This window comes from Branchiostoma lanceolatum, chromosome 1 (assembly GCF_035083965.1).
Source record: "Branchiostoma lanceolatum isolate klBraLanc5 chromosome 1, klBraLanc5.hap2, whole genome shotgun sequence".
Taxonomy (NCBI): domain Eukaryota; kingdom Metazoa; phylum Chordata; class Leptocardii; order Amphioxiformes; family Branchiostomatidae; genus Branchiostoma; species Branchiostoma lanceolatum.
The window spans coordinates 10,623,590-10,647,286 of record NC_089722.1 but is presented as its reverse complement, the minus strand read 5'-3'; the positions used below and the strand labels follow the sequence as shown (position 1 = coordinate 10,647,286).

At 40.6% G+C, this 23,697-nt stretch overlaps 2 protein-coding genes across 10 annotated transcripts in view; both read left to right on the top strand.

Annotated features, from left to right (window-relative positions):
• The window catches only part of LOC136433288 (protein SON-like), a 58,041-nt gene extending 52,710 nt beyond the window's left edge, over positions 1–5,331 (top strand). For 2 of the 9 annotated variants that reach the window (XM_066425337.1, XM_066425356.1), the window contains exons 8-12: positions 713–797; positions 1,712–1,859; positions 2,327–2,410; positions 3,062–3,177; positions 3,730–5,331. In XM_066425337.1, the coding sequence (XP_066281434.1) occupies positions 713–797; positions 1,712–1,859; positions 2,327–2,410; positions 3,062–3,177; positions 3,730–3,864 (568 nt within the window). In that variant the 3' untranslated portion in view covers positions 3,865–5,331. Of the gene's footprint in view, positions 1–712; positions 798–1,711; positions 1,860–2,326; positions 2,411–3,061; positions 3,178–3,729 lie in introns of those variants that run through there. The other 7 variants (XM_066425347.1, XR_010755618.1, XR_010755617.1 and 4 more) reach the window with 7 other exon arrangements.
• A 907-nt stretch (positions 5,332–6,238) lies between these two features.
• On the top strand, positions 6,239–23,536 carry LOC136433281 (DNA mismatch repair protein Msh2-like). Its single transcript, XM_066425326.1, has 29 exons — positions 6,239–6,368; positions 6,480–6,529; positions 7,805–7,840; positions 8,039–8,126; positions 8,296–8,441; positions 8,650–8,760; positions 9,169–9,255; positions 9,422–9,545; positions 9,875–9,964; positions 10,141–10,199; positions 11,248–11,368; positions 11,724–11,837; positions 12,150–12,211; positions 12,354–12,428; positions 12,781–12,897; positions 13,091–13,205; positions 13,391–13,446; positions 13,789–13,878; positions 14,363–14,534; positions 14,735–14,798; positions 14,963–15,024; positions 15,237–15,332; positions 15,617–15,681; positions 16,032–16,199; positions 21,054–21,145; positions 21,676–21,830; positions 22,090–22,157; positions 22,402–22,515; positions 23,013–23,536. The coding sequence occupies exons 1-29, from the start codon at positions 6,335–6,337 to the stop codon at positions 23,172–23,174; spliced, it is 2,793 nt and encodes a 930-aa protein (XP_066281423.1). The 5' UTR covers positions 6,239–6,334; the 3' UTR covers positions 23,175–23,536.
• The last annotated feature ends 161 nt before the right edge of the window (positions 23,537–23,697 follow it).

Here is a 23,697-nt window from a genome sequence, read left to right as displayed (position 1 = left end):
AAAGCATGCTGGGGGCTGTGAAGCCGTCTGTACCATTCCGTTGAAACATTGTTATGTCATGGGCCAGATAAAACATAGGGAATACGCCATCAAAACTATGCATGGTTCCCATTGTTACTAGTCGTACATATGAGACGTAGTTGTATATTTGTGTCATAGAGTTTTTATTAGTCGTATTAACATTGTAGTGCGTTCCTATTAAAAAAAGTATTTTTGCACTTGCAACCATTTTTCTCATACATGTAGGGTGTTGTTAATATCTGTCTGTTCAGCATGAGATCCTGACTAACTCATCCTTTCCCTAAGCTCTGTGTGTATGCTTCCTTCTTAACTTGTCGTAGACTAGAATCCTTGTAAGGTTTGTCACCGGTTGCCTTCCCCTCCTTGTGAATTGTTTCTGCTTGCATGTCCGTGGGGGAAAGGTGAATTTTGGCATGATCATTGTCTCACGAATGATTCTGATGATCAAACTTAAAAAACAGTTCTGGTCCATTTCTGTCTGTTTGCACAGCACTTCTCTTCAAAAGTCACTTTGGTTCAGGGACAATGCTTAACTTTATATAAAGATATGTTTGTAACATGTATATGTTTGGTGACAACAGCATTCCTCCTACTTTGAGGAGTTAACTGTGAACCCAGGTGACTTTGTTGAGAAGTTCGTGCGCACTGACAGGGCTGTCCCTAACCCTTCTGTTCTGGCCTTTCTTTCCAGGCGGTCACGGTTCCAGACGTATCGAGATTTGCATTTGCAACTGATGATGGTGAATCTAAAGCCCATGGTGGCAGGCAACATGATGGTATGCCCCAAGGAGCTTGGTAGAACACAGCTTGTGCTTCTGTAGCATACGTTCATAGCTCCTTCAATACATGCCATTCCTTAACCTGCCACCAGGGGCTGTAGTTTCACCTTTCTTGAAAACCTTTCTTCAGTCTTTTAGCTGGCAGTTACACAGACACTGTCCATGTATAGTTACCAGTAAAGCTGTTTCTTTTGACATCTTTCTTTTAATCTGATCATGTGTGTAATCTTGGTGATTCTGATGGCCCCTGCATGTAAATGTATGTTGGATCTCCCCTGTGCTGTATAATGCTGTCTGTTGCTGTCTTTGTCTCAATGTGTTCCTGACAGTAAGAGTATTGGAATGGGAAAAGGCCATGATTAAGTAGTGTTTCTGACAATATAATGCGACAGTATGAAATATTCTTGATTCTTTTTCATGTCTATCTTCCTTCCTAAAAGTTGAGAGATTTCTTTTCACCCTTTCCCTATATAATCATTATCACACAGTATTTGTCTAAGAAAAGGCAATATTCTGCTGCCTGAAAATATGTACCATGTTACATCTCTGTCTGGCAAAATTCAATGCAGCCCTGCAAGTTATTGATTGATAAACCTACATTGTGTCTCCTGAAGGAGTTGGGGTTTTTGGTAACTCCTGTTCTGTAGTTAAGAATACATGTACATGCCAGAAGGATCATGATATTATGGTCCTCACCAAACATAGACTGCCTTTGAGAAAGATATCACACCCAAAGCTGGGGAATCTTTGTGTGATAGTTTAGACAAAGATGTACATGTATGCTGTACATAGTAAACATGCTACCTTTTCTTTCTCACTATAACGTTATCAAAACCACACCAATGTGCACCATGTTGTAAAGACTGAGCCTGTGTGTCCCTCCCCCCATGTGTTGTTGCCGGTACCACCAGGACATGTTCCAGCGCCTGAACCCGGTGCAGGGAGGGATGGGCATGCAGCTCATGAAGAAGATGGGCTGGAAACCTGGCGAGGGGCTCGGCAAGGGGCAGACTGGCGTGCTGGAACCACTCACACTGGACGTCAAGACGGACAGGAGAGGTGCGTAGGGCAGGGCAAATGTGCTGATGGAAAGTCTAGAAATCCACTCAAAAGTGGTGTGATCCATGACTGATGAACTGTCACATTGTCAAATATAGGTTTTTGGATTGGGCACTCATGAGTCAAAATCCTCTTTCAAAGGAAAGCAGTGGGTTCTTTTGCATGCTCAAGACATGACCACTCCCCATTAACATTGGGCCCAGTGACTTATCATTTTCTTTCTGAAGGACCACAATGCCAGCCTGGTATCCAAACCTATGATAGTTCCTGAGTCTCGCAGAGAGGAGACTTGGGAGCTATAGTAGGTTTGGACACCAGGCTACCATAATGCCAGAATGCCAAGGTGCTGGGATGCAAATCCTTACAGCACAGAAGTAGGACTGCAGAGAACTGAATGCTGCATTTCATGTCAACTAAGACCATTGGCCATGCCAAGGATTGTATTGCATGATTTTTGTTTTGTCCAGGTCTGCTTGCCCAGGGTGAGAAGCAAGGCAAGAAGTCTGGGCCTGTTCCTGTCATTAAAGACACCACTGGGAAGGACCTGTCAGGTAAGACTACATGTAGTTACCTTCAAATGAGGGCCTCATCTACATGATTTATGAGGAAATGCTACAATAGCCTTCTTTGCTTAGATAAGACCTTCATACTTTAAACGACTTGCGTTCTTTTGGTAGAGAAGATGATCAACTGATATGATTCATGCAGATAAGGACTATTTGCATAATCAATGAGAAACATTTCTAATATGGCCCTCGAAAAGGTTAACATCATTTGACGAATGTATGAGATTGTGGCACCCTAGTTTAGTTTCTGCTTTAAGTGCTTTCTGCATTTGACTCTTTTGTAGTTTTCTTTAATTTATGATTTTGATTTTGCACTACATGTATTTATCGTTAAACTTGGTTGTCAAGTTACCATATTGCTCCTAAGTCTGCTAGACATATCTTGAATATTCATCTTGCTTCTCAGTAACGGTGGTATATTCAGACAACTATCATTGTATTTTTTGTACTTATGATATATGAATGTCATTGAGTAGTTTGCCACATCCTGTGGCAGCTATTACATGTACAACAACCACATGTCTGTTTGTAGTACACGGTACTCCAACACACAGCACATACACGCGCATACATCAATAAACAATACTGTCCTTTCTTGACCAACTAAGAACATGATTATCTGTTTGTGTTTCCCAGGTAAACACCCAGTGTCTGCCCTGATGGAGATCTGTAACAAGAGGAAGTGGATGCCTCCAGAGTTTGTCTTGGTGCACGACAGTGGACCTGATCACAAGAAGAACTTCCTCTTCAAGGTATCAGTCCTGACTAGATTTACTTTCTGAAACCGTGTGAACAAAGCTAGAGACTCTTCATTACCTTCGTCAGGAAGGTTATGTTTTAGGTGCCATGTGTGTCAGTGTGTCACTTGTTTGTGTCAGTGTGTCAGTGGACAGCATAACTCGAGAAGCCGTGGATGGATCTTAGTGATATTTGGTAGATGATCCGCTTGCATGAAGTCAGATCTGCTTGCATCATTGTGTGTGTGTGGCCTTATTTGCATAGACATTAAGAAACATTTATAATTTGTCAGTCCTCAAGGTAACGTCATTTGGCAAAGGTTTGAGATCGTGGAACTGTAGTTTTAGTTGTCAGTCAATGATTGTGTTTTTAAAGTCAGGTGTGCAATGAGGCCTTAAGCACAGTGGAAAGTCATCTAATGTTTGTTATCTGATATGGAATCGGGAAGTTTCAGATGTGTGGGTTGAAAGTTATTTGTTGTTGCCAAAGTGTCCCAAATTTGCAGCTGTGCACTGTTAAGTTCAACTGTTCTGCAGAGCACTAATTTCCCTCCATCTCTCCTCCAGGTGAGGATCAACAGCGAAGAGTACCAACCCACCATAGCAAGTCCCAACAAGAAACATGCCAAAGCCCAGGCTGCTACAGTTGCCCTCCAAGCCATGGGGCTCATACCAAAAGATGCTCCTGTACCTAATAACTAGTCAGGTCTTTCTTTCAACTACATCAGCTAGCCTTGCTCACCCCCATGTTGGCAGATTTTTAGTCAAGACTTTATCTAAACTGTAGCAAAAACTGTAACAGATCCATTCTCACATGGGGGCAGTATGGGTGGCTGAATAGTTGAAAGAAAGGAAACCAATTGATAGAAAAAAACTCCTGCAAAATGTCATTCTTAATGTTGGATTTGTATGAAGCAGAAATGTTTCCTGCATATGATAATGTATAGTCTGATCTCCTATGAAGCTTGGTTGTTCATTCTTTACTTTTCTGTTGTGATTGGTCAAGACGAAGGGAATTTCTGTAGCTAAGGGTAAGAAAGACTTCTCAGTACCTACAAAAGAGAAAAAGGCAATTGTGTATCTCATCAGTTTTGTTCAACACTGTATGAAGTGAGCACAATATGTGACAGTTTAATCTTCTACAGCTACAAGATGGTACAAGATGTTCACATGGTCTTCAACTGATCCTATCATCAGAGTATTTTTGTAGAATTTCAACCATGGTAACACAAAGATTGACACGTTACAACACTGTACTACATTTCACAGTTCAAAAGTATACATATAACTCCATCCAGTAATTCCATAGCACTGGTAGATTTTAAGGTAATTTGACTGAAGAGCATTATATACCTTATAAGTTCACAAATATTATCAGAACTGTATTTTCTGTTGATTGTATTATTTGTAATTTATCATTGAGAATGCAATGGAACAACAACAGAACTCAGTGCAATGTGTGAAAAACAGTCCATTAAAGTTACTGTTCAGAAAATCAGTTGTGGGAAACTTTGGTACCACTGTACAGATTTGAGCCTGGATCATCTGATGATACACTCTATATGTTTGTTGCATCCTGATAGAAACTAGAACCAAGACTTTGGTGTCCACCATATGTTATCAAACTCTACATGACAGACGTTGTTCTCACTATCTCCATCTTTCAGTATTTATTGTACCCTTTGTTCTTAGTTGAATATGTTTAGAAATATTATATTTGTTTTTAAAGAGAGAAAAAGACTTTGCATAACATTTTGATGATGAAAGAATGTATGATGTATGATGATGTAGGCATTGTTGCTCCAATTTTGAAAGTGTAGAAAGTGTGAAATAATGAAGACGGTCTTGCATTGAAAATTTCTCTGTTTAGGAACAAGAAATCATCAGTAGTGTCTTATGTAAATGATGGTCAATTATCGTATTCCTTCTAAGTTCTGGTTCCTTTTAATTCAGCCTTCTCATTGAGAATAAGCTCTTTTTGCTGCTACATTGCTACTGTATTTTAGCAGAAGTTAAGTTTAACAGAAGTTAACTGTCTTTATCTTAAACACCTTGTCAGAAGCAGTGAAAGAACTGGTTTTATTTATCTGCTATAACTTAAGCTGTGGTGCACACTAGACTGTAGTGATCTAGGAGCTCAGAAAAATAAATGCTCAGATTTCACCTGTATGAAGTGCTTGTTGTCTGACGATTCTTTATATCTGTTATAGTAATCTCATAGCTGTTAGTTTATCAGGTAATGATGAATTAACAGTCATATGGAATGTTACAGAGAGTCTGAAGTTTTATTTCTAGTTTAATGCCCGAGGGCTAATTGCAGGTACATTGTAGAAATAAAGGAAAAGACCTACATTTTGTACATACATTTTATAAAAAGGAATCATAATTGATCAGGTATAACGTTCACGGCTGGATTCAAGGCTAGATGAATCTTCCATGGCAGAGGTAACGGTTTAAGAGTGCCGATCAACACCCAAAAATAGTGTTGCAGAAATATACTCATTATTAGGCAAGCATTCTAAACACGCCTTCACACAACAGTAACAGTTTAAAAGCGCCTTATAACGACCAAAAAAATTATTGCAGATACACTGGTCAACACATGTACTGCACTGAATGGTAACATTAAAGCGCCCCTCAACGACCAAAAAACTGTATTGCAGGAAAACAAGTTACTCTGAAGTAGAATGCCAGCCCAAGGATAACTATTGAAAAGCATCACACAGCGACCAAAAATAGCGTTGCAGATATACTGGTCTGACTGCAGTAGACACGTAACGTTATAGTATAACTGTATAGTCAACTGTAACGTAAAATCACCCCAAGACAGCCAAAAATGGCATTGCAGAAAAATACGTCAGAATATCAGACACTAGATAAAAACAGTTGAAAAATGCTATCTAGTGGTAACGTTAATGACAGAAGAATGAGTCCGGTTTAAACAGCAAAACAATTTAGTTTTAAGCAAGAAAATAGACCGAATGCTGACCAAGTTAGGGAGTTAGGCATGTTGTGTAGCTTGACGAGTACGTCTCAATAACTGCAATAATATTTTTGGTCGTCTAGGGGCGCTTTTAAAGTGACCACTAACTAAGTTGTGGAGTTAGGCAAAAGTATGTCATAAAAGGTCAAAGGTTGATACGTTTTTCCCGCGAAAATCAGAGCGTCCAACATGGCGGTACAACCAAACCAGCAGCTCCAGCTAGGTGGGGAAACTAACGATTTCTGCAGTATTTCTGCCCTTTAAAGGAAACTGCAATATTTGAATCGATTGTACATGTTGATTGAAAATAGCTTCTTTGTTTTCGATATTTCAGACAGCTCCCAGGAGCTGGGATTTCTCAACTTTCTCCGGACGATGCCCGAGGTAAGAGGGAGGGGGGCGCACAGTTTTATTTGCATGTTGGCCGCGAAATCTTCCGTTTACTGCGGAAATTAGCGGTGTTCAATTCCACTGGAAGATTGTTGTTTTGTTTAACTTGATCGACGGTACTTTTTGGAAAATACTGTGATCATGTTGGAAGTCGGTTCATTGGAAATACCCTCCCCTTTGTTGTTGTGTACGTTTAAATCTCGCGAGGTCTTTTTTGTTTGATATGTAACCCTAGACAGCTCGCCCCAAGTCCAACTCGCCCCAACTATTTACTACCAACTCGCCCCAAATTAGGGCTTATTAAACCTGGTTTTATACCGGTTTTACATCCAAAAATCCTACTTCTAAATATTACTTCACATGTTAATAAACCTTGTGACTCTAATTTAACTTTTGTTTTCTTAGCTGGGCACGTATTTAGCAACGAACTCGATCAGGATTCGCTGGCGGGTCCGGTCGGCACGTCGGCGGCCGCTAGCTCTAGTCTCAAGCATGGCGATCTGAAATACTGTTGCTTACCTTATGTGCTAGGAAACTTTAAGTAAGCTTATTGGAGCATGTACTTGAAGAATAATTTGAGTCAGCAGTCATCAGCCATGCTTGAGATTACAGTTAGCGAGCGGGCGCAGGTCCCGGTGAACCCGGCGGGCCGACAAGCAACATGGCCCGCCGGCGCCCTCGGCATCCATCAGCGTTAAATGCCGAACAGAGAAGAGAATGTTAAGATTTGAGTAACGAAGTTTTGTCAGCATGTAAAGTAATATTTAGAAGCAAGAGATATGCATATAAAACCAAGTTTGATCAGCCCTAAACTGGGGCGAGTTGGTCGTAAATAGTTGGGGCGAGTTGGACTTGGGGCGAGTTGACCTGTTACCGTAACGTTATATGATTCTATCAGTGGCATGTAACTTAAGACCCAGTTCTTAATTGTTCACATGGCCATAACGTTAGCACTCTAGTTGCTTGATATTTCAAAATGAATCCCTACTAACTGCAACATAATTTGATTGATCACTTGATTGCCTGTTATAGCATTAATGTTGATAGTAATTACAATGGTATAAGGATGCCCACCACGGTGGGCATCCTGTGTAATTGATTACGAGGGACCCAATCTCATTCGTCAAATGGTTTCGTCCGTGAAGTCATTCATTCTTGACTACTTAGTATTCAACATCACTGTTGAACACTGTAACCTTCACCCTCGAATTATTTATTATTATCAAAAGCTCTTGAAATGTTAAACAGTATCCTTTACTGTTCTTTCAGAAACCTGCAACGACTTTCCGAGCTTTCGATAGAACTGTAAGTATTGTATTACATAGACAAACCTCTTTATTATTTTTGGTGATAAACTTGATATCAGTTTTTACTTCTGTCGAGCAGTTATCAGGAATCAGTGTCTGATCTAACAGTTGCAGCACACAAATGTGGTAAAATCATCAGCACATTGTTTTCAATTTCCCATGAGTTGTGTTGATAATGTTGCCCCCCTCCCCACAGGAGTACTACACAGCCCATGGTCCTGATGCCGCCTTTGCAGCCAAGGAAGTCTTCAAGACCATGGGGGTCATCAAGAGCATGGGAACAGGTCAAGATTTTTGTCCTACTTGTTGTACAAACCTGTTTGTCCTTTTTGTCTTTAATAGACACGTTTTCATGTTTCAATGATGATAAAGTATGATATCTTCGCACAAATCAATTATTTCTAGATTCTTTCCTTTTGTTAACTTAATTTATTGGTGTTTCATTGCCTGCAGGTCCCAACAAGATGGAGTATGTGACTCTGAGTAAGATGAATTTCGAGTCGTTGGTACGTGAACTCCTGTTGGTCCGACAGTACAGGTTGGAGGTCTACAAGAACAAGGGAACAGCCAAGAACAACGACTGGGAACTGGACATCAAGGTAAGGGTGTCGGGTTGGTTAAAAGATGAAAACTTCCCTCAAACTTGTCAATTTCAAAGTTAGGGTAATTCTTCTCAGGATAAGTCAGGAAGTGGTCCCTTCCCATAATGCATCACTGTGTTCAAACTCAGGAAGGCAGTGTAATACTAAAAAGTTTTGTGAAATTTCTGAAGCCCTTTCATTTTTTCTTCATTATTTTGAACCCCAGGCCTCCCCAGGAAATCTGACCCAGGTGGAAGACATCATCTTTGGCGGCTCAGCTGCCGTCACCTCATCCGGTGTCCTGGCTGTCAAACTGTCAGGGGAGGGAAACAACAAGGTAGGTCAGATTAGAAGATAGAAACATTTACTTTACTTGTTTTGTATTCAGAAATGGTAACAGCGTTCTAATGTTACTGAATTCATAGTAGTGCAGTTATAGGTTGGTGGACTGAAGATGGATACCATGGAGCTGTGCATGCATTGAATGTTATCCCCACTATATTTTCTCTACTTAAGCACACTGAAGTAGCCGTTTGGCACTCCAGTCTCTATTCGTTACAGAGTTAGGCAGCAGGAAGAAGGCTAAGTGAGAGAAACAACTGCTGTTGAGCATCTACTCCTCTGAGATTGATTGAATGTGCAGTGTTGCTCTCTTAGGTAGCTGGGTGTTGAATAGCTTTGTAAGTGAAATGTTATTGACAGAAACAGTGTACATCCACCATGTTCCCTCTGGTTCCCGCACAAGGTGGTCGGTGCTGGGTACGCGGACGCTACCATGAGGCAGCTGGGGGTGTGTGAGTTTGTTGACAACGACCAGTTTTCCAACCTGGAGGTACGATACTTTTAGAATTACACAATATTTATCAGAGTGATAATAAGTGTCGTCAACTTTGGTTTTAAGTTTTGCATGAAGATCTAACAAGTTCTGAGGGTAAGTTGACATTGATTGTTAGACTGAAATGTTGTTTTTCTGATCCATGTTATGTATCCCCCTCCAGGCCCTGGTTATTCAGACTGGGCCGAAGGAGTGCCTGATTCCTGCGGGTGAGAACACACCTGACATGGGCCGCCTCAGGATGGTGCTGGAGAGGAACGGACTGCTCATCACAGAGAGGAGGAAAGGTACTGCTAACTTTCATGGTGCAAAAAGTGATGCTAGAAGGGAAAATGTATCTGGTATAAATTGTTGTTTTGGGTTTCTACAGGTAGCTTTTGTTATAATGTTATGAATTTTATTATCAGCATGTTCTCGAGTCATGCGTGATAAAATAGGGCCGAAGCAATTCTTTCATTGTAGCTAATCACAAAGAATTTAAGGAAATTTTTCCCCAAATGCAGACATTTAAAAAAATGTTAATTCACTACCTGCTGGTACTCATGTGCCTGTCATTGTGAGAAATTTTCCACTTTTGAAAATGTATTGGGATGTGTACATTTTCCTCCTTTTCCAGCTGAGTACTCAACTAAAGACAATGTCCAGGACTTGAACCGACTTCTTAAACCCAAGACCAAAGGGGAACAGGTCAACTCAGCAGCACTCCGTGAGTTCATTCCTGAGTTCCAGTATTGTTCTAAACATTCCTTTACTGTTGATGAAGACAATAGTTCACATAGCTGTGAGTCAAGTATGCACATATACATCCGACTAAGCAACCATTATTTCTGCATTATTTGTAGTTCACTTCGTTACAGTATCTTTGTGTTTCCATTTCTCCAGCTGAGATAGAGAAGACCACAGCCATGGCATCAGTGTCTGCACTTATCAAGTACCTAGAGGTAAGGAAACAGGGTGGAAAGGTACAAGGATGCCACATATCCTGTCATGGAAAAGAATGGAAACATTTGTGGAAAAGTCTGGTAAAGCCTGGTAAAGCATGCTGTGGCTTTTTCTAAAGATCTTTCATTTTACTACAGTAGAATCCGCTTAACTGCACCACCCATTTGTCAGCGTTTTTGGTGCAATTATCCGGCTAGTGCAATTATGCGAAATGCCCAGCTGGACCGCACTACCATGGGCGAGGGGGTGTATTATTAGTCAGAAACACTAGCACAGAAAACAGACGAAATTATTCAGTTATTAACTTTATTTATTGACCTTTTGCTGAAAATAAAGAAATGACTACGAACCTGTTTTGATTTTGCATTCTTTTATTTTTCCATGCGATCTGCCGCATTACAACACACGTAATGTTACAGGGGAGGCATTCTGAAACATCGTCATGCCACTCATGGGATAACAGTTTCTGTGTTACATTACGTAGGGTGCAGTTGTCGATTTACGTAAACCATGTACCGCCATGAAACTAGGAATTGAAACTAAAACTTGGTTACTGATTACGGGTGACCCGCCCGGGACCTCCCATACGATTCCTATCAACGTAACTGTCAATGGAGACCGCCTTCTTTTGTTACTCAAAATAGTTTTAAACATATTGGCGGTATTGCGCCTTTACACCGGCAGGTATCGGCTCATTTGTAACGCGTTTGCCGATTTTAGCGCACCTTTTCAGTTAACTTGTCGAGGATTTTAGAAAAAAACTGGTGCAGTTATCCGATATTGGTGACCATAAGCGGTGCAGATATGCGGAGTCACTAACAATGCAGTGAATGGGAACCGGTTTTGGATATTGGGATTCGGTGCAATTAAATGGAAGGTGCGTTTATCCGAGGTGCAATTAAGTGGCTTCGTCTGTACCTTATTTGACTTTCAAGTTACAAATGATGGAATGTGTAAAACTTGCTTAGGTAACCGCTTTATTAGATTATGTTGTCCTATGACCATACAATACCAACAGACATAAATAAAATATTCCTGTTTTTCCAGCTTCTGGGTGATGAGACCAACTTTGGGCAGTTTAAACTGGAGACCTTTGACCTGAACCAGTACATGAGACTGGATGCTGCGGCAGTGCGAGCGCTCAACCTGCTCCCAACCTCACTGGACGGTAGGGCCTTTTCTATTGGTCAAGAAGAATTGCTTTATGATAAAGTTCATACTGAGCCCCTATCATTTTGGTCTCTCCTCTTGCTGACTCTATTTCTGGCAGCAAATACCTAATATGTGTATGCCACTCTAGCTTTCATTTGTCAGTCTGACAATCTTAAACAGTTCACCATCTATGATTAACAACATTGAAGCATATGCTCCAATATCAGAATAAAGAATTATAACTTCCAGTCTGTATGCTGGTAATCTTTGATAAAACACATGAGTTGAACATGTGCACCAGACATTAGAAAAAAGGGTTTATTTAGAAGGTTTAAATTGTTAAGATGTGTACTTGGCCTGTCCCTGTGCAGGAGGAAACAGGTTCCAGTCTGTGGCAGGACTACTGACCCACTGTAGGACGTCCCAAGGTCACAGACTTCTCACCCAGTGGGTCAAACAGCCTCTCATGGACAAGAACAGGATTGGTCAGTTTTCACTTTTATGTTGTTTTGCCATGAAAGGATTTTAGTACCTTTTCATGATGTAATGTATAGTTCCAGCAGCATGTTACATTTTCTTCATGTATCTATTCAGCCTATCAGCTACCCATGCTTGTTTGAAGATTTTAACTATAGTCTCAAACAGAATTATCTGTAGTCTTTTGCACATTTTGTCAAGTTGTAGCAAGAATGGGATTCTGTTTGTTTCATCTTCTGATTCTGATCATTTCTGTGCAAAATGTTGGATGTTGTTATGCTGTTACGTTTTCTGAAAGGCTGCTCTTACTCATTTTCCAGAGGAGAGATTGAATGTTGTTGAGGCACTTGTTGAGGATGCAGAACTCAGGCAGACACTACAGGTACATGTACTCTCTATGGTTGTGACTCGTCATTTAATAAAATAAAAAAATGTCTTGTATGTGTTGTCTTGAATAACATTTGATAAACTAATAAGAGGGGGTGGGTGTTTCCTTATGTTAAACCTGTGCCTTCTCCATCCAGGAAGAACAGCTGAGAAAAGTCCCAGATTTCCACCGCCTGGCCAAGAAGTTCCAGAGGAAGAGGGCCAACCTACAGGTAGGGTCATGGGAACAACATGCAAATGGCAATTAACCTAGATTCATATGTACATAGGCACTTCCTTGTCTGTAGTGCTGATTGGGAAGCCACAGACCTGTCCTTAGTGCTGATTGGGCAGTCACAGACCTGTCCTTAGTGATAATTGGTCATTCACTGTCTTGTCTTTTGTGCTGATTGGGCGACCACAGTTCTGTCCTTAGTGCTGATTGGGCAACCACAGTTCTGTCCTTAGTGCTGATTGGGCAGTCATGGGCCCCTCTATTCGCATTCTGCTACTGACTTCTAAGTAAGAAATTGTGACATAAAGTAAAGATATTATTTTGATTTACATAAAATGTTGTCCCTGCAGGACTGTTACAGGGTGTACCAGGCCCTGAACATCATCCCTCACCTGACAGAGGCTCTGGAGAAACATGCTGGGTCCCACAGGGGCCTCCTCATGGAGCTTTTCTCCAACCCTATCAAGGTATGTTCAATTTTAAGTTAAAGTCCTTTCCACACCATATGGCGTACATATGCTTGTACCATTGGCGAAAATGTGTTCAATGTACTGTTTCCATTTTATATTGTGTTTTCGTACATTGTGAGCTTAATGGTTTATATTCGATATGAGAGTAGAAAGAAACTCTGGTGAAAGCTAACGGTTTCTGCCTCCACAGGAGCTTCTGTATGACTTCAGGAAGTTCCAGGAGATGGTTGAGACGACCATGGACATGGACCGGGTGGACAAGCATGAGTTTGTCATCAAACCTGACTTTGACGACAACCTAAAGGGTAGGATAGGGTCCAACTTTTATATCTGGCTAGTCAGTTACAGTTTGGAGCGAGGAAAGTTTAGTACAAAGGGAGGCAACAGTGAAATCTGTTGTCATTCTATATTTATATGAAAGAGATGAATCAGAAAAGATTGTAAGTGTCTGTGCATTTTATTCTGTTAACCTCTTGTTTTCCATTTCTAGAGCTGAGAGAGAAGATGAACCAGCTCGATGATGACATAAAAAGTCACTTGAACGAGGTGAGTTACAGATCTCATGGCTAGCTTCGCTGTGGCATGATGTGTCTAACCATGTAGATACATGTAGTCTGAAGTGCATTTGATAGGTCTTTGAGGATGCTTACCTGGAAGTAAGGAATAACAATAGCAATGACAGTATCTAACACTTCCACTGTGCACACATGGATTCATTGCACATTTTAAAATGGGATTGATAATCACAATTATTATAATTTTGTTTGTGATGTGAATTTCTTTAATAACCAGAGCTAATGCTACTTTGGAAATGCTTACACTGGCTTATACAGTAGTAATGCAAAGACAGCACATTGAGTATATTTTGTATTGCATGAATCATTGCAGGCCGCTCGGGAACTGAAGCTGGAGCCCAACAAGGTTCTGAAGTTAGAGACGAGTGCACAGCTGGGCTACCACTTCAGGGTTACACTCAAGGTAAGGAGGCTTTCCTTCAGTCAGGAAAATCATGACAGACTGTTCGACTTGTTAAAAATTATCATATCTTCCCATTAATGTGCACATTTAGTCAAAGTTTATAGCAATGAGTTACTGTCAGTATACAGTGCTGTTGTTTTAGCTAAACCATGTGAGAACTCGAAACCCACTAGTAGAGACCTGTATAAATTGAGATAGCACAAGCTTATTGATATGCACACAGCACAGCACTTTGAAAAAGTACTTCACCAATAAAGGCATGATCCAGATTGTTGAAAAGTAAGTCAAACGGAGAAGATAACTATGTCCATGGTTGTCTCCACCATCATACAGCATGTTAAGGCAACCCTTTGGCACCAAATTTGTATTGGTTATGGAGTTAGGCAGTAGGAAGAAGGTTAATTACTTAGAGCAGAAATTACCTAAAGAACCATAAGTGATTTGTTGTACACGAGCCAAGCCTGTCATGCATGTTTGACTTTAGGAGGAAAAAGCTCTCCGGGGCAACAAGAAGTACCGCACCCTGGAGACCAGTAAGAACGGGGTGAAGTTCAACGACAGTGACTTACAGAGGATGAATGAGGAGTACCAGAAGGCCAAGGAGGCGTACGCTGACACACAGAAGGCCGTGGTGGACGAGATCCTGGGCATAGCAGGTGGGCAGTGTGATGCTCCAGACCTCAGGATGATGATTGACTACATTTGTGTATCTCTCTGTGGTTGAAATTCTAAGTGTCTTTATTTCAAGGTTAAATGATATGAAGATTCTGTTGAGAATGACACATGTTTGAAAGAACTGAAATGTTGTCATGTATCTGTTGTGATATTTTGTTGTCATTTGTTTTCACTACTATAGCTGGATATGTAGACCCTATGGGGAGCTTGAGTGATGTCATTGCACAGCTGGATGCCTTAGTCAGGTAGGTACATGTACATAACATGTTGATGTACTGCTTTGTTTATATTTTTGTTCCCTTACATACAAGATGTGATTCTGTTTAATCCCTTATGCTGTAACATTGTCTTTCATAGCATTACTCTTCATGATCTAACATCTCTCTTGTCAACTTTTGTGTTTCTGCAGTTTTGCTTGTGCTTCAGCCAATGCTCCAATACCATATGTCAGACCAAAGCTGACAGAGAAAGGTAGGTTCTCTTTAAAAGATACAAGCTACTGTGCCATTGTGGGAATGGCAAGTTAGATAAAAAGTTGAGATTAGCGATTCCTGTATCCAGCCTTTCTGTAACCAAATTTAAAACACCAATTTTCATGTCTAGTATTCCCAAGAATTAAAGTATGAAGCAAACACAAATAGAATTGAATCTCTATTAATGTTGTGTTGTCCCATTTCCCCTAGGGGAGGGGGGCATTAAGCTGGTGAATGCTCGACACCCCTGTCTGGAGCTGCAGGATGATGTGCAGTTCATCCCCAATGATGCCAGCTTTGACAGAGGTCAGTGTTTTCCTCTATATGTTTTTAAAATTCACTTATTTGTAATCTATAAAGATTACATGCAGTAGATGGTCATCCTACAGTGTACTTTTAGATGTTAAATGGCCCATAGAAGACTACTGTTCCAGACATTTACTGGGACCATGGTGGGCAAGGCAACAATTTAGTTTAGAGACACATCATCTTATACGCCTAGTTTCATATAGGTAATCTCAGTCATTTCTTTCCATTACAAAATTTTTGCCATTTTTAGTTGTTAAGTTGATGATTTGTTTATGTTTCAGACGAGCAGATGTTCCTTATCGTGACCGGCCCTAACATGGGAGGGAAATCTACTTACATCAGACAGGTGGGTTACAAACTCCAACCAATCACAGCTCTGATTTTGTTTTCATTATGACACCACTTCTTACCATCCCAATCAATGGAAAGGGATACAGAACACAAGAATCCATTGAATGTAACTCCCTCTTTAGGAGGATTTACCTTTAAGCATATTGTAAATTCCTCTTTTCAATGGATGATCCTAACTTCCTTGTGATATAAACAAAACCAAAAAGGGAAGTATAACAATTCATTGCCTTTAGATGTAGGTGTGATTGGTAATTTGTTTGCCTCGTCTACTGTGATGTTTGCAGAAGTGCACAAGATTTTGTACATGTACATGTACCTCTAACAGTCCTTGTATTCCCTGACTAGATTGGAGTGAATGTTCTGATGGCCCAGATTGGTTGTTTTGTACCGTGTGACTCGGCGGAGGTGTCTATTGTGGACTGTATCCTGGCTCGGGTAGGTGCAGGAGACAGCCAACTCAAGGGGGTGTCCACCTTCATGTCTGAGATGCTGGAGACAGCATCCATTCTCAGGGTGAGTAGGACATTGTTTTGTAAGTTGGGCATATGTTTTGATAACTTCCTACAGATATAACTTGCCCAATGGGTACTTTTGCAAATGGAATACTTAGTACAAAGAGTGATGGAAAGGTTTTAAGAAGAACAACAATAGAGGTCCAACAAGACATGTGGTATCATGCTGTTACTTTGCATATCTTATTAACTAGATGTCTAACCTTCATTGACGTAAGACATGTGCTTTATGTTGGTTGAATATCCCCTAAAACCGGACAGGAAGAAAAGTGTAAGGCGCTTTTGGGGTACATACATGTATATTTATATTCATATTGAGAAATATTCTAAGCTGGCAATCACTGCCCACCAACAGAAAGCTACACATAGGGACACTTCAAAGTGCACACTCAAGTTGACACAACGAGTTTTGATGTTTGGGAAATGCTCTTGTTTTCTATCTGCATTTGTCCAGTTCTTTAACAACTATGTTGGAAATACACACTCCCAAGCAGGAAGTAATCAACAGTGACATTATTGTGGGCTGTGCAGGGGTTGAAATACTTTTTTTGGGTTACTTGCAAAATTGCAAGTTGGCAAAAATTTTTTCTTGCAATTTGAAAATTTAACTTGCCATATAAAAGTCAGTATGTAACTGCTTTTGCTGTACATACATACATACTCAGCCTAACATCGCAACTTTAATAGCATTATCAGAAGACTAAACATTTTACATGTAATCTATTCAACATTTAGTGTATTTTATGGGATGATAGTGTGTGTGTGTGTGCGTAACGAGAGTAGCCCAGGCATTCATGGAATACAAAATTGTATTTTTAACTTGCAAAATTGCAAGTTCATATTAAGTTTACTTGTAAATCTTGAAAATCACTTGCAAGTTACTCAATTGTATTTCGAACCCTGGCTGTGATAGATTCACATTGGAAGGTAAAACGTACATGTAACATTTACAAGCTAGCAAGTTACACATTGTTTGGATAGTGGCAATGTCATGTAGCAGTTTTATCTGGACAGCTAATATGATCTAAGACTTACGTACTTATGTACATGTACATGTCTATAGGGCAGTCTCTTTCTCTACCCATTCCACAATGTTCCCGCAAACTTGTACAGTTGTGATCAAGTCTGTTGCTTCTGGCCGCTGATTTTGGTCAGAGCTCCAACATCTGGCCATCAGGCGATACAAGTCTGGTGAACAGTCGCGTGGCAGCGGTAAACGATGGCCGTCATTCAGGACGTTGATAAGATGATAACAGTCTGGCCTTTGTGGGCCAGGATATGTTGGTTCATATCCCAGGGTGGCAATCTCCCATAGCAGCACCCCGTATGCCCACACATCACTCTTGTGAGTGAACTCTCCATGCTGTAGGGATTCTAATGCCATCCATTTCAGTGGGAGATGGTTTACTTGCCCGTGTTGGTTTCTGTGGATGTATATGGAATCTGTGTATATGTCTCTTGCCAGACCAAAGTCAGCAAGTTTACCAGTGCCACTGGAGGAGATTAAAACGTTGCGAGCTGCAATGTCTCTGTGTACAATCTTTAGCTCCTGCAGGAATACAAGGGCTTGAGCAATGTCCAGAGCAAAGCCCCAGAAGTTCTGACGAGCCCTCTGGTTTTGTGAGCGACGTAATGCAGACAATAGATCCCCTCCTTTGGCGTGTTCGAGGATGATAAACTTTGGTTCAGACTTTGTTATCATGCCATGAAACTTGTATGATGTTTCTGCAGGGATTGCCCTCGGACCCATCTTGTATAGAGAGTAGGATTCCCAACTCTCGGTAGAAGTCTTGATACTTTTGTGAGTCTTGCTCATGAACAGTTTTAGCTGCCACTTGAATCACCTTTCCGTCAGGCATCTGTAGTTTCCCTTGTAGCACGTGTCCAAACTTGCCCTGCCCTAACATATTTCCTAATTTCAACATCCGTGGATCTCTCTCCCACTTGATGATCTGTTGTTCCCATTCCTGCATTTTGTTATGATGGAGTGCCCTTCTGTTCTTGAAAACAGTATGTAATCTACTGAAGGTTTTTTGTTTTATACAGTATGAAATAATGAGAATGCAAGCTGCAACAGAAACAACTGAAACAGGGACTTCTACAGTTCTGGTGATGTTGTTAACATACATATTTTTTACTTCTTGTCTTCTTGTCTCACAATGCTGACCAAGCCATCCAGACGGGCACTGGCAGCCAAGCCAGCGATCACAAGGGGCCCTTTGCAGACAGGCACATGTTTTATTGCAGTAAACACCTCTTTTATTTAGTGGACAGTCAGTAATATTAAGCAAGAAACTGCTTTGAAGTATGTGGCCTTCCTCTGTGATGACAGTGCATGTGTAATAACCATTGTTCTTGGGCAAGACTTGTCTAAGTTTATGCAATGTCGTGTTAGCAATTTCCATGTGATAAACTGGAAGTTGGTTTTGGAACACAGATTTGAATGTCCACCGTACTTGATTTATATTAAGATGGTAGGTCATACAGGACAAGGATGCCATAGCTCCAATGTAGGCTGTGTTATCTGGAAATGGTGACAAGAGTCTTATAGTGACTGTTGGCTTGGAAATGTCACATGCCACACCTTGCCATCCTGGAGTGCACTTGCAGGCTCCATTTAATCCATGGCAGCGTGCACCATTTTTACAGATGCAGTCCTTCTCACGCTGTATTCCAAACTTGCCTTCACTACATCCCAATGTGTTAGTGTCGACTCGTAAGTTGGAAAATAAGAGGTTACCAAGTTGGTTTGTTTCAAGAGCTTGGATGTTGCAAGTAAGATGCGTTAGGCTTGGTACTAGTGGAATGTAAGCAAAGATGAAAAACTCAGCTTTAGGACGTAAAGTCCATGTTGGTAAGATGTCCTGTGTAATATCTGCTGGCGGAATGTCTGTTGGGTCATCCCAGTGAGGAATAGGTTCCATCGAAGATGGCTTATGTACAGCATATACTTGAGCAAGAATCTGTTGGCTTGGATCAAAGCATGTCATGGCTCGTACTGTGTGAAAATAGAGTAACTCTGCAATAGCAACATCTTGCTTGTGAACAACACCCCAACCAACCAACACTCGACAATTCTCAGTATCCAACCGGAAGTGCAAGTTGGAGAGATATCTTTCGTCGACTGTGCGTTCGAATGAAACATTATTGGTAAAACTGCCACGTACACCAATTGTGAATAGTTGGTGTCTTTGCTCACCTTTTCTTCCAACAGGAGTTTCACATGCAGTGTTATACAATGGTGGGTAGTTGGGTACATCAACAATCACAATGGTTACTTTTAGTTTCACTTCCTGGAAGGCAAGTGTTACATTTCCTCTAATTGTCAAGTTGTATTCTGCCTGTACTGCATGATCTAAGGGGCTGTTCACATTAAGCATTGCTGCACATCTTGTTACAGAGGTGTTAAAACGTTTGAAAGGATCACCAAACACAATCGCAGGGCCTCCTCTTGGCAGGTCTGTGCAGGGCAGTTGATAAAGCACTCCCACAAATGTGCCAGGTTTAGAGTCCTCAGGGATTGTAAACTTCCTCTGAAGATCCCATGGTCTTTCTTCCAAAGCAGAGAAACTTTCCATCAGTAGCAACAGAAGAAATGGGGCTGAAAGTCTGACCATCCTGAGCTGGTTCCTAGTCGTTCTGAGGTGATCTGTGTGCAATTTTGCCTTAGTCAGTGTCTGGTCAGGTCATATGATACACAGGTCATACATGTATGATACACAGGTCATATGATACACAGAGTAGGTTTCACAGTTAGAACCCAAATGAGGAAGTAAGTTGTTTCAAATTCCAATCCACAAATGTCATGCCTATAACAATGAGGTCATGACAGTAGAAGTAAATACATTGATATCATGATTCATTGACCACATTATACTCAAGCAACTGGATAGATTTTATGACCTGGATGTCATTGACACACTTTTAGAACAATGTTGCTGTTCTTTCATGTTGTTCAAGCATCAGTTCATTTGAACAGTATTTGTTGTTGAATGAACTACACTTGCAAGTGTAAGTGTAAGTCAATGCCAGTTTTGTTCCCCCTCGACCCCCCCCCCCCCCCCCGGCACACCCTTGTTTGATCAGTGAATACCCATGTTTAGACAGAACAGTTACTATGTTACAAGACTAAATGACTCATAGAGGAGGTCATTTCATGAGCTGTGTCTCATGTCATGTGATGAGACTTGAAACTTGGTGTTCTTGTTTTTGGCAGGGTACAATGTAGCATTGTAGCAAGATTCTGACTAGAGATTACGTCCGATAAGTGTTTCTAAATCCAATTAATCCAATCACAGTTTTAGTCCCTCTGTAATTTTTCTTCTAACAAAATTCTTTCTCTTACGAGAGTTTTCTGAGACGTGTTGTGTAAAATTGAAAGAAAGCACTTATAACATTAGTGGTGTAGTATTGAAAGTATAAAATACATGCATGTGCCTGAGGATGCAACTGGCTGACTCAACTCGGGCATTATGAACACAAAAGGGTCTAGTTTCATAATGATATATTATATCTATATATGTTGCAGTGTATCATTGTGAAACTAGACCTATGCCAGGGTTGAGTCAGCTTTGCTTGTAAAATCTGTCTTTGGCACAGTGCAATGGGCATAATGCTGTCTAACCATACGTCATCAGATTATGATGTTTTGATCCTTACATGGCAGGGCTAATGTCTCTTCAAATGAAACATGGTTGAATGAAGTGAATTTTTGATTCCTGAAGCTTTGGAAGTATTTGTCACTTATGAAACATGTTTTCTGGTGGGAAAGTTATCAGAATGATCAGAGGTAAAAAAAGTTGTGGCAACAATATTCTGTGTTGGTACTAGTATACATTTCACATTGCCTTTACAGTCTGCTACTAAGGACTCCCTCATCATCATAGATGAGCTTGGCAGGGGAACGTCAACCTACGATGGCTTCGGTCTGGCCTGGGCCATATCAGAGTAAGTCTGTGGAGCTCCTTCTTCCAGTTGTGGTCTTACTTAACTCTACTGTAAGGTCAGGAAGGAATGGTAGGAAACATATTCAAACTATGAAGGGAAGGGGGTTCAAAAGCAAGTTAGCACATGGGCAGATGGCATACATGTATGACATTTGAATGAAGGGGGGGGGGGACCGAAAGCATTTGTCACTTTCTGTCCTGAATGTGATGAAAGGAACAGCACTGACTTATTTTTTGAGTTTGCAAGAAACGTCAGTTTGATACCAGGGCTGTCTCCAGGACCTGTCCCTCTGTCCCAGGATAGAAACTTGCTTGTTTGGACAGACAAAAATTTCACCCCACCGTCCCAAAAATCTTATTTTTATGACATGAAATTGATAAAAAATGTATCTTCTTAAGCCTAAAATTATGAATTTAACAACCTAAATTCAAAACATGGGCTCCCAAACAATGGGTGACATGGAAAAAAAGGTAAAGCTGGAGACACGCCTGTTTTATACCTATACTGAATAGAGTTTGAATATTCCCCAGACACATAGCCACCAAGATCGGAGCCTTCTGTCTATTCGCCACTCATTTCCACGAGCTGACCGCCCTGGCAGACATCGTCCCCACGGCAACCAACCTACACGTCACCGCCCTGACCACGGGGGGAACTTTGACCTTGCTTTACAAGGTTAAACCAGGTATGGAACATAATGCTGACAATTAAACAATTTGTGAAATAAGGTTTGAATAGAATTTATGTAGTATGATGGCAAATGACCAGAGAAACTCACCACGCCATTTTTTTTCTCTTAAGGAATCAATGGAGTCATATTAAAACACATTGGGAAAATTTCAGTAAAAATGTAGTCATTACAATGCAGATACGTTGTAGTAATATTTGAAATGAAATCTAGCCTTATCATTGATACATTACTGAAGGTATGCTTTTATTGACAGGGGTTTGTGATCAGAGTTTTGGTATCCATGTGGCTGAACTGGCACACTTCCCAGAGAAAGTCATTGAGGTAAGGATCCCTACAATATCAAAGTACAATGTAGTTTGTATTCTTTGTATGATTTTTCAAAATTGATATGGAACAAATAAGTTGTAGCTGAAGATTGTATCAAATAAGATTATTTAAGACTTAATTTATTGCTTGTTACTTTTCAGCTGTACACAATACAAATATTGTTTAATCATCATACTTAGTCATAACTGAGATAGAGAAGACCTGTAAGATAATAAAGAGTTGTTACTGGTTTAAACAGTTTGCCAGACAGAAGGCGCTGGAGCTGGAAGACTACCAGAGCATCTCCCTGAGTGGAACTGCCATGGAGGGGACAGATGCTGTGGCTGCCAAGAAGAGAAGACTGGCCAAGCAGGTTAGTACTGTAGAAACATGTAGCAGGCCAAGCAGGTTGTTACTGTATATATACATGTAGCAGATTAGTTTGAATGTTGATGCATTACTATTTGATACTCAACAGATCAGTGTTTTTACTTGTCGCAGTCCTTGAAAGTGTTGATGATTCTAGAGAGACAAAGATCTTACAGTATGTTAAGGTTTAAAGTCATCAAATTGAAGGAAAAGAGATCAAAAAAACATGATGGTTTCTACCTTAAAAGTTCAGATCAATCAAAGAGAAGAACAACTTAAGGGTAATAAGAAGTCGCCAGCAAGCAACAGTATACTCTTCTGACAAAAAAATGTGCCAAGAATATTAATCAGTATAACGTTTGTTTTGATGTGTTATTCTTGAAGGTCTAGCCAATGGGATTTTCTGGCCATTTTGTCTGGTCTCAAAGCAAAATAGCCCCTATTGTAGGTCCCACCTGGTGATAATGTTGCTAAGTCTAAAGATGTTGTGTTGTACCACAGGAGGGTGAGGCCATCATACAGGACTTCCTGTCCAAGGTCAAGGACCTCCCGCTGGCCACCATGACAGCTGATGAGGCGCAGGCAGCTGTGCAGCAGCTGAAAGAAGAGGTCATGGCTCGAGACAACCCCTACATCCACGACGTCTTGGCGCGAGACTTCTGATGTAACACTTCATAGCTCAAGACAACCCCTTTCTTGGCACGAGACTTCTGAAGTAAGGGGAAGTAAGGGCTTGAGACAAACTCTACATCCAGCACGTCTTAGTACAAGACTTTTGATATGAGAAGTCATATTGAAAGACAACCTGTCCTCGACATCATAATGTCTTGGTACGAGACTTTTGATGTACCTAACTTGGATAAACTTTCATTGTACTTTGATAAAATTATGTGGGTAGGAAGCATTATTATATAGTAATGCTACATACATGTACATGTGACATCTTTTTCTTACAAATGTAGTTTGATACCTGTCTTAGTGTTAATAGAAGGATATAGGTTTGTAGCAATTGTTAAGAAAAAAACCTTTCATCTGTCTGGGACTTGCTGTGTTGATGACTTCACAAGAAACATGTCCCTCCATGCCTGCATTGTACAGGTGGCAAATGCTTCAATAAAACCTTTTGTTATTGTACAAGATTGTGCACTTTCTTTTGGAAAACAGACGAATTTAAGTGTTCATAGAT

Coding starts and splice junctions, on each gene's coding strand:
- LOC136433281 (XM_066425326.1), top strand. CDS start 6,335: ATGGCGGTACAACCAAACCAGCAGCTCCAGCTAG. Junction 11,838..12,149: donor CATGGACAAGAACAGGATTG/GTCAGTTTTCAC, acceptor CTCATTTTCCAG/AGGAGAGATTGAATGTTGTT. Junction 12,898..13,090: donor TTTTCTCCAACCCTATCAAG/GTATGTTCAATT, acceptor CTGCCTCCACAG/GAGCTTCTGTATGACTTCAG.